General features: G+C 49.4%; 2 protein-coding genes across 6 annotated transcripts in view; both read right to left on the bottom strand.

Moving 5' to 3' along the window:
- The window catches only part of OLFM2 (olfactomedin 2), a 61,392-nt gene extending 61,214 nt beyond the window's left edge, over positions 1-178 (bottom strand). Inside the window, exon 1 of the mRNA XM_072787358.1 lies at positions 26-178. Coding sequence (XP_072643459.1) covers positions 26-88 — 63 coding nt within the window. The 5' untranslated portion in view covers positions 89-178. The remainder of the gene's footprint in view (positions 1-25) is intronic.
- A 13,952-nt stretch (positions 179-14,130) lies between these two features.
- The window catches only part of COL5A3 (collagen type V alpha 3 chain), a 37,512-nt gene continuing 35,969 nt past the window's right edge, over positions 14,131-15,673 (bottom strand). For 4 of the 5 annotated variants that reach the window (XM_072787353.1, XM_072787354.1, XM_072787355.1 and 1 more), the window contains 2 exons: positions 15,194-15,433; positions 14,131-15,103 (listed from right to left, as the gene is read on the bottom strand). In XM_072787353.1, the coding sequence (XP_072643454.1) occupies positions 14,957-15,103; positions 15,194-15,433 (387 nt within the window). In that variant the 3' untranslated portion in view covers positions 14,131-14,956. The remainder of the gene's footprint in view (positions 15,104-15,193; positions 15,434-15,673) is intronic. The other variant, XR_012012325.1, reaches the window with a different exon arrangement.

Genomic DNA, 15,673 nt, shown 5'->3' with positions numbered 1-15,673 from the left:
CTGCACCTGCCCGCCGGGCCCCTACCTGTCCGGCGAGGCCTGAGCACAGCAGCAGCAGCAGCAGCGGCGGGACCGTGAGCGGCCACATGACGCGCCCCCCGCCCGGCGTCCCGGCCCCCCGCCCGCCCGAGCGGCGCCTGGGCGCGGGGACCGCCACCTTGCGCGACCCCGCCCGGCCGGGGCGACCCTCGCCGCCGCCTCCCCCGCCTCGCCGGCGGCCGGGATTCCGCCCCGCCCCCGCCCCCCTCGCGCGCTCCGAGTCTTTGTTGCGGGCTCCGCCCCCCGCCCCGCCCCCAGCTCGTCTGCGGGCGCCGACCCCGCGTGGGTCTGGGGGCGGGGAAGGGGGAGGAGCCGGCCCGGGGACGGGGGCTGGGGACCAGGCCCCGTGGGGGTGGCTCACGGAGATGGGGGAGGGGTTCGTCACGTGTTGGTAAATTTCAGCCTCGCAGGACCTTTCCCACGTTGCAGATGGGGGTGGGATGGGGATCGAGGGGCCGGGGGAGTAGGAGGAAGGCCTGGTAACGAGGGAGAGAGATCGAGAGGCCCCCTCCTTAAGGAACTCAAGAATCGACAGAGAAACTGAGGCACAGCTTGTGGAATGGGACGTCGAGGAAAGGGGGGGTCCTCGCCGGGACACGGGGGTGGGACAGAGTTGGAACAAAGAGGGACATAAATGGGGGCGGGAGGCGGATGGACCAGCGACCAGTTGCGTGGGCCTGGCTCCCAAACGGGATGTCTGGCTTTCGCTCTCCCCTCCCACCCCATTCCCCAGGCCCTTCTTCCTCAATCTCCCCTTCCCCGCCACACCTGAGACAGTTTCCCACTCCCGTTTCAAAGGCCCAAGATGAGGGACCAGATCAAAATCTTAACAGCGCTGCCTCCACCGAGAAGCCCTCTGCATAAGAAGTCCTTGCCCTGTCTCCAGCCTTCCTCTGCTTCTCCCTGTCTCTGCAGTCGTCTTCCCGCCCTTAGCCCCTCAATAGCTTTTTGGGTGGGGGGAGCAAGCAAGTCGTGTTACAGAGGAATCAGCCATCCATGGGGGGGCGTAGGGGGTTGGCCTGGCATTTTTCTGACCCTGCTGCATGCCATGCAGGTAACAGGTTATGGAAGGTTTTGTCAAAGCAAGAAAAGAGCTTATTTTCCAGTAGAACTGGGTTTGACCCTGGGTCTGTCACTTCTTGGCCATGTAACCTTGGGCAAAGAGCTTTCCTTCTCTTGGGAGACCTGTTTCCTCATGGAGGTGTCTGAAGACATCTGTGGCTCTTGAGCAAATAGAGCACCCAGCCAGTGCTCAATCCCCAGAGAGCAGTACCACAGTGAAGCATGGAGTTGGGCAGACTGGCCATGGGGTGTGGGACACAGAACCAAATCTGAGCCAGCGAAGGCATCTCATCCATCCCTCTACCTCCTCTTCCCAGGTAGATGGGATGTGGTCCTTTGCTGACTCCTCAGACCAAGCCTGTGGTAGGTGTAGACTAGGAAAGGGATGTTGGTTGGTGTGAACCAGAAGCTTTTGCTCAAGTGTGGGCTGTGGTCAACTCTGAGGGCAGGGGGTCCCTGCCAACTCTCACCAGGCCCATTTATCACAGAGTCATGCCTTTATGAGAGCTGTATTTCAGGACCCTGAACGATATCCTCTGCGCTCTGAGATGGTCATTATGATGGTCAAGCATGGCCTGTGTTATGTGGTCGACATTGGTCCAGCGCTGTTAGGTACACTCCCCATCCTTCCTCAGCTCTGCTCTGTTTCAGGGGTGGGGCCCCTGTGAACTACATTTCCCAGGCTCCCTTGCATCTAGCTAGGCTCAGCCAATAGGAGGCCTGAGGAGAGGTTGAGGTGGGGAGCGGGGAGGAGAGAGTGGGAAGAAGCCAGAGTATTTCTCCCTCTCTCTCCACTTTGGGTATCTCTGTGTTCTGTCTCTGTGGTCTCAGCCCCACTGGGATGGGAGTCCCCGCTGTGGTTCAGCTCCTACCAGGTGGTGGTGGCAGGTTCTGGACTCTGGTAACTACTTCCTCCCTTCAGCTACATCAGCTCTTGGGAAGATGGTGGCTTGTACTCACTGTAGAGTCCATTCATCTTCTCCTTTTACTCTTAAAGCTTAACTAACATCTCTGTGGATTTAGCTCTGTGGCTAAATCCTCGTCTGAAATTTTGCTATTGAATACCTGGTGTGAGCTCTGTTTTTCTGACTGGACCCTGGCCAATACGTTCTATGCTGTGGTCACAACCACAGCTGTGGTCAGTAGCAATCTGTGTCCTGATCACACTGTGGTCAGTATCCTACTGAAGTGGGCTCCGTGCTGCCCTCAGCACCCTGGTTCTACTGGGGTCAGAAGAGTGGTTAGTATTGTGGTCTCCGTGGGCCATTCCTGGATGTATTATGGTCAGTGTGATGGTCAGTTTCCTGGCTCTAATGTGCTCAGATTCATGATCACTGTCCGTCATCTGTGGTCATTGTTCTGACCTTGGTTTGGACAGTAACCTGGCCGTGCTATGGTCAAAATTATGATTAGGTCACACTGTGATCAAGGTCATACTCAGTGTCTCGGTTGTACTGTTGTCAGCTTCTAGGTCAGCACCATCATCAATGCTATGATGAGCGCGGTGTCTCCCTTCCTCCGTGGTTACCGTAGTGTGTTCAGAACTGAAGAGAGATCAGCCTCCCAAGGACCTCGTGCAGCAAATCTGATGGACCAGATGACTCAGGGGCTAGCACTGGGCAAAGCCTGCTCTCCACAATGTATGGAGGCAGGGCAGAGGAGCACTGGGTCCCTGCCAACTCTCACCAGCTCACCATTGGCTTTTCCTAATTGGTGCTTGGGCAGCCATTGGCTTTAGGCCCCCGTGATCCCTTCCTGGATCTAGCCAGAGGAAGAAACATCCTGGCCTTTGTTTTCCCGTATTCTGCATAGAGCCCAACACAGAGATGACCAAAAGGAGTTTAATGAGTGAATGAATCTATGCCACGCATGTCTACACATGCCTTTGCTCTTGCAGATCCCTCTATATATCATTCAGAAGCCTTTTGGTAGCAAGTGGCAGAAAGGCAATTAGAACTGTCTTAACAACAACAACAACAACAACAACAAAAGAATATCAGCTCACATAACTGGAAAAAAAAATCCAAAGGTAATTGAATTCAGGAATGGCTGGATCCAGGGGTCCTGTTATATCTTCAGGATTCTCTTTCTCTGTTTCTCATCTCCAAAGCATTACACTGGGCTATTCATTGTGCATCTTTCCTTTCCTGTCAAGTCCACATTGGAAACTGAGAATCAGTCCTGCTGGGGACCCTTGGGAGAAAGGGTAGAACCTGCTCCTCACAGTTGGCCCACCAGAGGCGGAGGGAAGTGGCTGTTTGTTCTCCGGGTCCTGCATGTCACTGGGGGAGGGCCATTCCCGGGGATGCCCACTTTGGCATTTCTGGCCTGGCCAGTTGGTGAACTGAGACAATTCTGAGGCTGGAGGAAGTGTGAATGGGAACATCTCAGGGCAAAGGGGATATGGGCAAAGCGCTGACATCATCTGCTTTTGTCCCATTTTTCCGATGGAGAAATTGAGGTTCAGAGAGCTTACAACACTGGACAAAGGCCACAGACAGGATGTACAGTAGAGCTACGAGCACAATTTGGTTCATGTCTGACTCCAGACATGAGGTTCTTTATGCTGTGGTTGCAGAGGAGTACTTGGGCCAGACCCTGTGGTGTTCACATCGAGAAGGCCTGGCCCCACCCAGGTGAGCCGAGCATCACCTCTACTCTTCTCAAGCCCATGCATCTTCTCGGAGATCATGCCAGTGCCCTCCAGATCCCGGACTCCCAATCCTGCACCTCCAAGCGCTCACACAGAGTGGAACTCAGCCCTCCTTCCATGTCCCAGACGAGGTTTCTGAGCTCAGCTCTCAATCCTGGGGCCTCCCCACAGACCATCTCCATTGTTGAGCTGCATTCTTTCCTTCTCTTGGCCATTTCTCACTGTGGAACTGCTGCCACCACTGGGACTCCCTCCCTTCCAGGCTTCACACACACACACACACACACACGCACACACACATGCACACACACATGCACACACATACATACACATTGAATGACCCAGCTGTGGGGACAGGAATTTGTCTGGCCTTGAGCAAAATGACACACACCCACACACAACATGGGCATGCAGTCACCCAGGTACACCATACCAGGTCTGGCACAACATCGGGCCCAGACAGAATGGTGTTACTCAGAACCAGCACACAAAACCACATGCAACATGTAGCCAGACACACACAACCCAGGCTCAAGCGCTCACAGAAACACAGATGGTTGAAAGATGTTAAGAGGTGAACCAGCCATAATCACCCAAGAACTGGCACGCATGAATACATTTGACCTCATACACGCAGAGATTCCCAACACAAAAAAATACACGAACCCTGCAATTCAGGCACACAGCTCACACACACAGATCCCCAGTATGGGCATATTGTTCAATGTCAGCACCGCCATAAATCCACAATTTAGTGGCATAAAGATGAACATAACGCAAACACACAGTTCCACGCGGACATTTGTAAACCAGCACATAGTTCCTATAGGAACGCATCACAAACCTACAAGACAGTCACCCAAAAGAGGCAAGCAGTTCATACACAAGCACACATGGACACGAAAAGGGGCTCAGGGTTTGTACAAGAAACCCTCAGAGACTTACAGTTCAGACCCAGTCACACACACAGTTGCACAGTACAGGCACACAGTTCTCACACACACAGAGACCCACAGGGACCCACAGCACGACACAGACACCCTCTGACACGCAAAGCCCAGGCCAGGGCAGCGTGGGAATGAGGTTGTGGGAAGGGGGAGGTGGACAGGATGACTAAGGAGGCCTCTCTGGGGGGAAGAGGGGGCGGGGGGCGGGGGGAGGAGGGCGGGTGGGCCTGCATCCAGCACATGTGGTTCCCATTACCGGCCTGGGAATTGAGGGATGAGTTGGCGGGACAAGGAGACCCAGCATCGCTTCCAGCCCTGCCAAGCCAGGAAGGAGTAAGGCCCTAATCGAGGTTACAGGCCCGGAACTTGGCTCAGAATCACAGCAGCTCCTACCAAGCAGGGTCTACCCTGAGCCAGACCTGGCTGGGGCTCACTTCAACCCCTGCAGCAGCCCCGGGAAGGGTTTCATAGGAGAGGAAAGTGAGGGGCTCAGAGAGGTTAAGCCACTCGCCTGAGGTCACACAGCTAGGAAGTGGTGGAGCTGGGATTGGAGTTCAGGTCTCTGTGCAGCACTGGCTCCTGCCTGAAAGTAGACGCAAGACTCCTCCATTCATCCACAAGTAGAGACAAGGCAATCGCTCCAGGCCCAGCCTGCTCTGGATCTGTGGCTATGAACAAGAAAGCCTTTGCCCTCAAGTAATTGAGAGTTCAGTGCATGCACAGATGGGCAGAGTTCTCGGAGCATGTTTGGAGAGCCCTGATCTAGCCTGGGGGTAGGGCAGGTCAGAGCCAAAAAGCTGAGTAAAAGTTGGCAGGGCTCAGCTGGCAGAGAGAAGAGCAGATGCAAAGGCCCTGAGGCTGCAGAGTACAGGAGGCTAGCTAGCTCTTCTGTTGAGGGCTGGTGACAAGTGAGCAGAGCTGCCAGACAGAAATACTTGGGGCCTGACAGGGAGTCCTGGAAGCTTGGAAGAGTGGTGAGTGGGAAGGGATATGGTGTAGTTTGGCCAACTAGCGTGAAGACTGTACCCAGGACAGCTGAAGATGTGTCTTCCCCATAACCCTGAATTTCCACTCATATTTATTCATACACCCCAGAGACGTTTATCCATGTGCACAAAGGCCCATGCCAGGATGTGTGAATGGAACAAAATGGAAAACACCTAAAAGTTCATGACTACAACAGATAACTATGCTGAGGTAAGCACTTAAAAACACACGACTAGAAATACTTGTGTCTGCATGGAGAAGACGCAGAAGTCTCTGGCTGAGCTAGCAAAGCAAGTTACAAAAGAACATGTTCAATATTGTACCAGTTATAGTTTTAAAACCTGCCAAAGTCCGTGCATCATCCATGGATACAGCCCCCCTGGATGCAGTAAACACGGAGAAATACTCCGAGGACAGAAGTTGCCACACTCCAGGGAAGAGAAGTGTAATGGGAATCGTGTGTAATGGGTATGGACTCTCAGTTTGGGAAAATGACAAAGCCCCTAGAGATGGACGGTGGTCGTGGTTGTGCAACAGTGTGAACGAACTCAATGCCACCAAACCCAACACTTAAAAATGGCTAACTGGGGTGGGGGTGGGGGTGGCGCCTGGGTAGCTCAGTTGGTTAAGCATCTGCTTTCAACTCAGATTTTGATCTCAGGGTCCTGGGATCGAGCCCCACATTGGGCTCCCTGCTCTCCTTCTTCCTCTGCCCCTTCACCCACTTGTGCTCTCTCTCAAATAAAAAAATAAAAATCTTTTAAAAATGGCTAACTGATAAATTTTATGTGAGGTATGTTTTATCACAATTTTAAATTTAAAAAAATTTAAGATTTATTTATTCATTCATGAGAGACACAGACTGAGAGAGAGGCAGAGATACAGGCAGGGGGAGAAGCAGGCTCCTCACAGGGAGCCTAATGCAGGACCCAATCCCGGATCCCAGGATCACAACCGGAGCTGAAGGCAGGCGCCCAACCGCTGAGCCACCCAGGTGTCCCAATTTTTTTTTTAATTTTTTTACTTTTTTTTATTTATTCATGATAGGCACACAGTGAGAGAGAGAGAGGCAGAGACACAGGCAGAGGGAGAAGCAGGCCCCATGCACCGGGAGCCCGACGTGGGATTCGATCCCGGATCTCCAGGATCGCGCCCTGGGCCAAAGGCAGGCGCCAAACCGCTGCGCCACCCAGGGATCCCTTTTTTAAATTTATACTCATTTACCGATAGCAGGAAAAGGAAAGACAAACAATAGCAGAAATGTGTACAGGGGCATCAAATGTGTGTACATTTTATTTTATTTTATTTTATTGACATTTTTAGGCTGGGCGGTGGGCACGTGTTTATTATAAAGTTCTCACTATATGTATTTTTTCTTTCTTTTTTTTGAGAGAGAGCACATGTGCATGTGCAAGTACACACGCACATACAAACACAGGCAGCAGGGGGAGGGGCAGAGGGAGAGAAAAAGAGAAAATCTTAAGCAGGCTCCATGCCCAGTGCAGAGCCCAACGCGGGGCTTGATCTCACCACCCTGAGATCATGACCTGAGCTGAAATCAAGAGAGATGCTTAGCCAACTGAGCCACCCAGGCACCCCACACACACTACATGTATTTTCTTATAACAGCAACACTTTTATAGCATTTCCCACATGGCAGATATTGTTCTAAGTGACCTATTTTAAGTAATTTAGCCCTCACACAACATGATGCTTAGGTGCATTATTCACCACACCATCACAGCCGTGGAGACTGTGGCTCACAGCAGTGAAAGTCACACTTGCCCTAGTGGAGGAGCAGAAGCTGGACCAGATGGTTTGGCTCTAACCATGCTACCACAGGGCCTCCACACACTTTCCACATTTCATTCATCGGCTTTGTAACTCCAGAAACATATCCAAGAAGAGGTGGTGTCTTGGAGGGGCCATGGGAAGGGACAGGAGGAACCTTCTGGGGTGCTGGAAGCAGTCTACATCTCACTTAAGGCATGTAGGCATTTGTCACAACTCAACACTCAAACAGAACACTCAAGGTCCGTGCATTTTATCCTATATGGCATGTCTCCGTGCACACAAATTATTAAAGAGAAATATACCCGATTCAGCAATCCCACTTCTGAGTATTGGTCCAAGAGAATTGAAAGTAGGGTCTAGAAGAGATATTTGCACACCTGTGTTCAGAGCAGCATTATTTACAGTAGCCAAGAATTAGAAGCAATCCAAGTGTCTATTGATGGATGAATGGATAAATAAGATGTGGTATGTCCAGATAAAGGAATAGCATTCAGCCTTTAAAGGGAGGGAAACTGGGATCCCTGGGTGGCGCAGCGGTTTGGCGCCTGCCTTTGGCCCAGGGCGCGATCCTAGAGACCCGGGATCGAATCCCACGTCAGGCTCCCGGTGCATGGAGCCTGCTTCTCCCTCTGCCTGTGTCTCTGCCCCCCCCCCTCTCTTTCTGTGTGACTATCATAAATAAATTAAAATTTAAAAAAATAAAAATAAAGGGAGGGAAACTCTGACACATACGAAGTGGATGATGCTTGAGGACATTATACTCAGTGAAATAAGCCAATCACAAAAGACAACCCTGTATAATTCTACTTATATGAGATGCCTAGAATAATCGAATTCACAGAGACAGAAAGCAGATGATGAGTGCCAGGCACTGGGAGAGGGGGAATGGGGAATCTGAGGGTTTTTGGGAGTAAACCCCCAAAAAATGGGGTTTACTGAGGACAGAGATACAGTTTTGCAAGATACAAAAGTTCTAGAGGGGGTGCCTGGGTGGCTCAGTCGGTTAAGCATGGAACACTTGATTTCAGCTCAGGTCATGAGGTTAAGCCCCGTGTTAGGCTCCTTGCTTAATGGGGAGTCTGCTTAAGATTCTCTCTCCCTCTCCCTCTGCCCCTGCACCTGCTCTCTCTCTCTCTCAAATGAATAAATAAATCTCAAAAAATAGTTTTAGAGATTTGTTGTACAACAATGTGAATACAGTTAATACTAGTGAAGTGCATGCTTAAAAGTGATAAATATGGTAAATTTTGTTATATGTTTTTTACCACAAAAATAATAAGATAAAATAAAATAAGAGTTATACTGGGGGGGGGGAGCATGTATAAAGATGAGGCCAGCATCAAGGAAGATGAGCTTGCTCGCTCTCTCAAATAAAGGAAGAGACAGGATGGCCTCTCAAGATCAATCTGGTTCTATGCTCAGCTTCCAGTGACCCTTTAGGATACAGACCTGCCCTCTCAAAAGGAAACTCTGGTGTCCAGGGCTCTCTAGACATAGAGCACACGTGCTTTCATGGGGACATGCCCTTGTAAGCTTGCCTGGCCTGTGTCCGTTTGTGAACCTGTACCTCACTGTCGGTGTCTCTAGGTCTGGCTGTGTGAGAAGTCACGTGGTACCCTCCCTCTCTTTGAATGAGCCTCTGCTTCAAGGATGCCTCCTCCAGATAGCCTTCCCTGACCACCCTGTCTCAAAGAACACCTCTTCTTGCCCTCCTCTCTGCCTTATTTTTCTTCATAGCGCCATTTGACATGTCACATATGTATTTGCTTACTGCCTGTCAGCCCCACTTGAGAGTTAACTCCACGAGAGCAGGGATCCTTGTTTTATTCAGTGCTGGATCCCCAGACTCTGTAACAGTACCTGGCACAAGTAGGTGCTTAATAAATATTTGTTGAGGGGCACCTGGGGGGCTCTGTCATTTGAGTGTCTGCCTTTGGCTCAGGTCATGATCCCAGAGTCCCAGGATCCAGCCCCATGCAGGCTCACTGCTCAGCGGGGAGTTTGCTTCACCCTCTCCTTCTGCCCCTCCTCCTGCTCCTCTCTCTCTTGCTTGCTCGCTCTCTCAAATAAATAAAATTATTATAAATTTAAAAAAAAATATTTGTTGATTGAATGAATGGATGAATGTGTGGTGTGGGCGAAGGGATCTCAGAAATGTCTATGACGTCAGTTTAGTTGAGCATATGCATGTACTTTATGTGTTGGTGGCATGTCTCTCTGTGTGGGGCTGTGTGTCCCTCTGTCTGCCTAGCATGTGCCAGACCCCCAGATGCAGTAGTTCAGGGTGTGACAACAGAGGTCTCAGGTGTGGCTACGCATCTGAGTGTGGGTTTATGAACATGATTCTGTGTGTGTGTGTGTGTGTGTGTGTGAGGGGGGCTTTGGGTGTGTCCAGGCACAATTGGGTGTGTGCAACTGTGTGCGTGGCCTGCTATAAATGTCAGCATGTTTGGATCTGGCTGGAGGCAAATGGGTGTGTATAACATGGGCCTACCTCTCTGAATCTGCCTATGGATCTGGGATGTGACAAGATGAGGGTCTGATTCCCTGGGCCCTTGGTCAATGTATCTCCAATGGTGTTGTGTGTATTTGTAAAATTCTCTACTCCACCCACCTCCTACAAACACGTATGAAGCCATAGGCAGCTCCCACACTGGCTGCCCAGCCCCGGCCCCAGTTCAGAACACAGAGGGTGTAATTGCTCAGGAAGCACAAGTGGTGTGATTAATTATGGCCGCTGAATATGCAAATAAGCTGGGGGGTTTCCCAGCAGCCGCCTGGGTGCTGGTGAAGATGCTGGGTAAATACAAGGAGCTGAGCGTGAAGCCCAGAATTCCCTCCTTATACCTTTGTCAATTGCCTTAATTTAGCAAGGCTGAGATTCTAATGCTTTAACCAGCTTTTAGCTAATTAAAGAGTATTCATTACACTATTAATTGATCCTCCCCTCCCAAATACCTGCACCAGGATAGGACTGGAATTGCAAAAACAGAAGCCAGCTGACCTGCATTCAGAAACCATGGGCTGGGACGCCTGGGTGTCCCTTTGGCCCAGGGTGTGTTCCTGGAGTCCTGGGATTGAGTCCCACATTGGGCTCCCTGCAGGGAGCCTCCTTCTCCCTGTGCCTGTGTCTCTGCCTCTGTGTGTGTGTGTGTGTGTCTCATGAATAAATAAAATCTTTAAAAAAAAAAAAAAAGAAAAGAAACCGTGAGCTGTGTATGAGATATAATTAATTAATTAATTAATTAATTAATTAATTTAGATGTTCTTTGTTTATTTCAGACATAGAAACAGAGAGAGAGAGAGAGAGCATGGTGGTGGGGAGGCAGAGAAGTCCAATGTGGGGCTTGATCCCAGGACCCTGGGATCATGAGCTGAGCTCAGGATGCTTAAAACACTGAGCCATCCAGGAGCCCCTAATTTTATTTATTTATTTATTTATTTATTTATTTATTTATTTATTTATTTATGAGAGAGAAAGAAAGAGAGCAGGTGGGGAGGGGCAGAGGGAGAAGGAGAGAAAGGATCCTAAGCAGGTTCCAGGCCCAATGTGGAGCCCAACATGGGGCTCGATCTCATGACCCTGAGTCAAAATCAAGAGTCAGATGCTTAACCAACTGAGGCACCCAGGCACCCCTAAGATCTAAATTTTTTTTTAATGATGGAAGAAATTTCCCTAAAGGAGATGGCTTCTTATTTAGCAAAATCTCTAGCTCTAGACTCTGAGCAAGTTACTTTACCTCTGTTCTTCAGTTCCCTTACCTGCAAAATGAGGGTAATAACAGAACCCTCCTCAAAGGTTGTGATGAAGAATAAGTTAATTCACCCAGGGAAAAATTTGATGAACAGTGCCTGGCACGTAGATGCTCAATCAGTGGTCATTGTTATTAACAGTGTTAGTTGAACTAATCATGGGTTGTGTGGGTATGATGATCTGGTCTGCAAGAAATGTTGTGTTGTGAGTGGTTCTTTGACAGAAAGTGAGATAAATGTGATCCAAGTGTAGACAGTCTTAGAGGAAGGGAGCGAGGAGGGCAGGCAAGAAGAGGTACCAGGGAGGGAAATATGGCAGAGGACAGCAGAATTGTGTGAAATCCAGATTCGGGGAGCACACGCCACCAGGGACAAATTTACAGTGGTGGGGACTTTTAAGGACAAGGATAGTCAATATTAAATTCTAATTTGTTGACATGGCTGCAATGGGACCTCCTGGTTTGCACACATGCTTATATGCTGACCTTCAGTAAAAATTGGACTCATTCACTGTATTAGTCAGGATAATTAATAATAGCTGCAGTAACAAGCAACCCTTCAACATCTCAAGGGCTTAACACAATAAAGTTATTTGTTTGATGGAAGTCTTGCAGCATTCCTCCAAGCAGTAGCTCAGAGAAGTTGGCCTCTTTCTAGTTCCATGTAAGACACTCCCATCTTACAGATGTGATCTCCAAAGTCATTACAGACTGAAAGAGCTCAGAGGATCAAGCAGAAGATTTTATGGTTACCCACATCCCACTGGCCAAGACCCAGGCGCGTGCCCCAACCTAACTGCAAGGGAAGCTGGGAAATGTGTTCTCAATTAGGAGTGCTCTGAAAGAGGAAAACAACACATAGCATTGGTGTTACCATATGTGTTGAGTAAAGGATGTTTGGGAGAGGAACAAAATGGGAAGCAGTCCTGGGTGTACATTCGGATTGATAGAACAGTGTGAAAAAAATCAGCAAAAGCAACAATTCAGGAGAAGAGGTAACCAAGGGAAACACCATCCCCTCAAGAGTCATCATCGGTATTTTAGAGTTTCTGGATTCTTCACTGTGTGGGTAATACCTCCTCAAATTTCACATGGCTTTTCCTTTCATCCTTTGGGTCTCTCTGCTCAAATATTAACTCTTCAGTGAGATCTCTCCTGATGATCTTATTTCAAATATCCACCACTCCATCACTCTGCAACTTGTTTGATTTTTTTCCTAAAATCACACTACATAGCTATAGGTTTAGCTATTCTCTGCCTCCTTCATGAGTAATGTTGATTGAATGAATGAGGGAATCCAGGACAAGCACTCAGATGGCCTTATGGGACCTGGTGGCAGAGGTAGTAAGGTAAGCCCTGGCTTTTGGGGAGACAATTTACCCCAACCTGAACCCTATAACTACTCAATCCCAACCTGACCCAACTCAACTCATACCAGCCCTCTGTCAATCCTTAACTCAATTCTGCAATGTCTATCAACTGACGAATGGATAAACAAAAGTGATATATCCAAAGAAATATTATTCAACAATAAACAGGAATGAAGTACTGATGCATGCTGCAACATGAACCTTGAACCATTATGCTAAGTGAGAGCATCGAGATCCAAACGGCCACACATTATATGATTCCTCTTATATAAAATGTCCAGAATAGGCAAATACATAGAGAGAGCAAGATTAGTGGTTGCCTACCACTGAGAGGTTTGGGGGAAATGGAAAGTGACTGCTAATGGATATGGGATTTCCTTTTGAGGTGATGAAAATGTTCTGAAATTGATTGTGGTGATGGTGGTACAAGTCTGTGAAAATCATTTAATTGCATACTTTAAATGGGTGAATTATATGGTAAGTGAATTACATCTCAATAAATCTATTTTTAAAAACCCTCAACCCAATATCTAACCCCCAATTCAAGCTACCTCAAACCCAACTCTCCTCTTAACTGATGCTATCTTGACTTACCAAACTGCCAATCCCCAATCCCCATTCACAGCAACCCCTACTTACCTCTACTCCATTCATCCTCCTTCCCAAATCAACCCTCATTCATGTCAATCCAACATCTAAGTCCAAACTCTGACCTCAATCCACTGATTGCCCAATCTCCAACTCAGTGGATCCCATCATTAATACACAACTTCAAACTCAACTCACTCCAAACCAACCTCCAATTTGACTCATCTTCAATCCATTCTCAACATAACTCACCCAACCCCTACCCCCCAACATCCAGCTTACCTCAAGGCTCCGCTTCTAACATAATTCTCTCTATCCCCAACTCATCCCTTGACCTGCCACTCAGAAGTCTGACCTCTAGTCATGTTATCGCAAACCCAAATCACATCCCATGTCACCTCTTGATCTATTCCCTCACCCTCAGCTCAGCCAATAACTCTAGGACAAATCAAGATCAACGTGAAGATCTAACTATCTTTTCCCTCCCTCTCTCCCTCCCTCTTTCTTTTTTAAAGTTTGAGATCTTCCTAATAGGTTCACAATTTTTTTCAGCTTTATTGACATAGAATTGACATATGATATTGTGTAAGTCTAAGACATACAACCTGTTAACTTGATACACTTATATATCGTAAAATGATTACCACCATAGCATTAGCTAACACTTGCATCACATCACATAGTTACCATTTCTTTTTTTGTGGTGTAAGCATTTAAGATCTCTCTTAGAGATCTGGTGATTTTTGACTTTTCTTCTAAGGGCCTGAACTGGTAAACAGACCCAACGTCTCCAGAGAGTATCATAATTGGATGCCCCTACCTCCCAAAGTCACCTCTACCAAAAGGTACAATAAAACAGGTCACGGCAGATACCTCAGGTGAGATAAGAGCCTGACCTTATGAAAGATATAGCCAGCACTAGATGAAAGACACAGGGACACAGTTCACTGGTTTATTCTCAGACTTGAGATGCCAAATATGCCCTATGGCCCTGGAGCGGTGGGGATGCTAGAATCTCTCTCATCATATCCCAGACTTCCCTAAGGAGGAAGCAGATTAAATATACAACAGAGGGGATTTTCCCTTTTAATCCAGACCCAGGTATAAATAGGGCAGCACCATTAGGATCCTGATTCGCCCCCACTACCTTGGCTCCCCATCCCACCTGGCATGGCAAGGTGCATTTGGGGAGATATGGGTGGGGGGCAGTATTCAGAGCTGGGCTGAGGCAGCAGAAGGAGCACACAGCTCAGTCCAGGGAAGTCCTACTTCCCTCTGTAGTCTGACTTCAGTTTCTTCACTGTGAACCCACCTGAAAACAGGAATGAGTGAAGGGGTCCCAGCCTGGGATCAGGAGACATCCAGTGCTTAACTATTGAAAAGGGTAGCACCACAGGGTGTTGAGAGCACTGCCTGGGGCATGGGGGGAGGCAGGTGTGGGGGGCACTCATCAGCTCTGAGTTAGAAGTTCATTGCATGGGGCACCAGTGGTGGCGAGTTGAGGGTTGGCTGGGCATGGAGGGGACAAAGAGCCAGACTACAGTATGTCAGCTGCGGTGCAGTGAGGGGGAGGCCAGACTCTTGGGCCAGGGGAGGGCCGTCCCCAGCCCCCTGGAATGGAGAAGGAATATTGCTTGACCGTGAGGAGCAGATTCTCCCCTGGCTCCACAGTCACAGGAGACGATAAATATGATGGCTTCAAAGCCTCAGCACCAAAAGCGCCCCGTCTGGGGCTCCCTCATTGTCCCTCCCACCCCGAGACTCTCAGCTGCTAAAGCAGACAGGGCCCAGTTCAAACCCAAACTTCTGGTTCGTCTGGCCAAAGTCAGCAGCTGCCACGTCCCACAGAGGCAGAAACCCCACTCGGGAAGAGCTGACCTCCAAGAGGGTCTTCGTCTGTCCCTTCCGGAGCTGATGGTGGGAAGACAGAGTGGGGCGTTAGGAGGGCAGCCGAGGCCTCTCCCTACTCCAGCCAGCCCCTGCCCCTGCCCTTGCCCTTACCCGGCAGCCATCGTAGGGGACGGTGATGGTGGCCGCTGTCGTCTGGTTGAAAGACAGCTCCTCCCCGTTGGCCCCAAGGAAGCGCACAGAACGGCCGTGGTCGCCCGCAGCTTCGTCCAGCCAGGCGGCAGAGTTCTGGCAGGTGTAGGTGAAGCTCTGGTGGGCTGTGGCACTCAGCAACTTCAGGAAGGTCATCTGTACCACACTCACCGGGGACCCATCGGCGTCCACATAGGAGAACTGGGGGTGGGGTGGGGGGAAGACAAAGCAGGAAGTGAGGGTGCCCCATTCACCCCGACTCTCTCTGAGGAACCCACGTCCCAGGATCTCCAACCCCTGGCCCCACCAGCCATCCAGCATCCACGGTTCCCTTTGCGAGCCCCTAGGCCCACGTGGCCCCTGAGCACTTGAAATGCAGCCAATGAGATGGAACCTTCTTAAATTTTTAATTAATTGTTTAAGATTTTTACCTAATTATTA

The sequence above is a fragment of the Canis lupus genome, chromosome 19 (genome assembly GCF_048164855.1).
Source record: "Canis lupus baileyi chromosome 19, mCanLup2.hap1, whole genome shotgun sequence".
NCBI classification, from domain to species: Eukaryota; Metazoa; Chordata; class Mammalia; order Carnivora; family Canidae; genus Canis; species Canis lupus.
The sequence above is the reverse complement of the archived record's forward strand: the minus strand, read 5'-3'. Positions and strand labels throughout refer to the sequence as shown.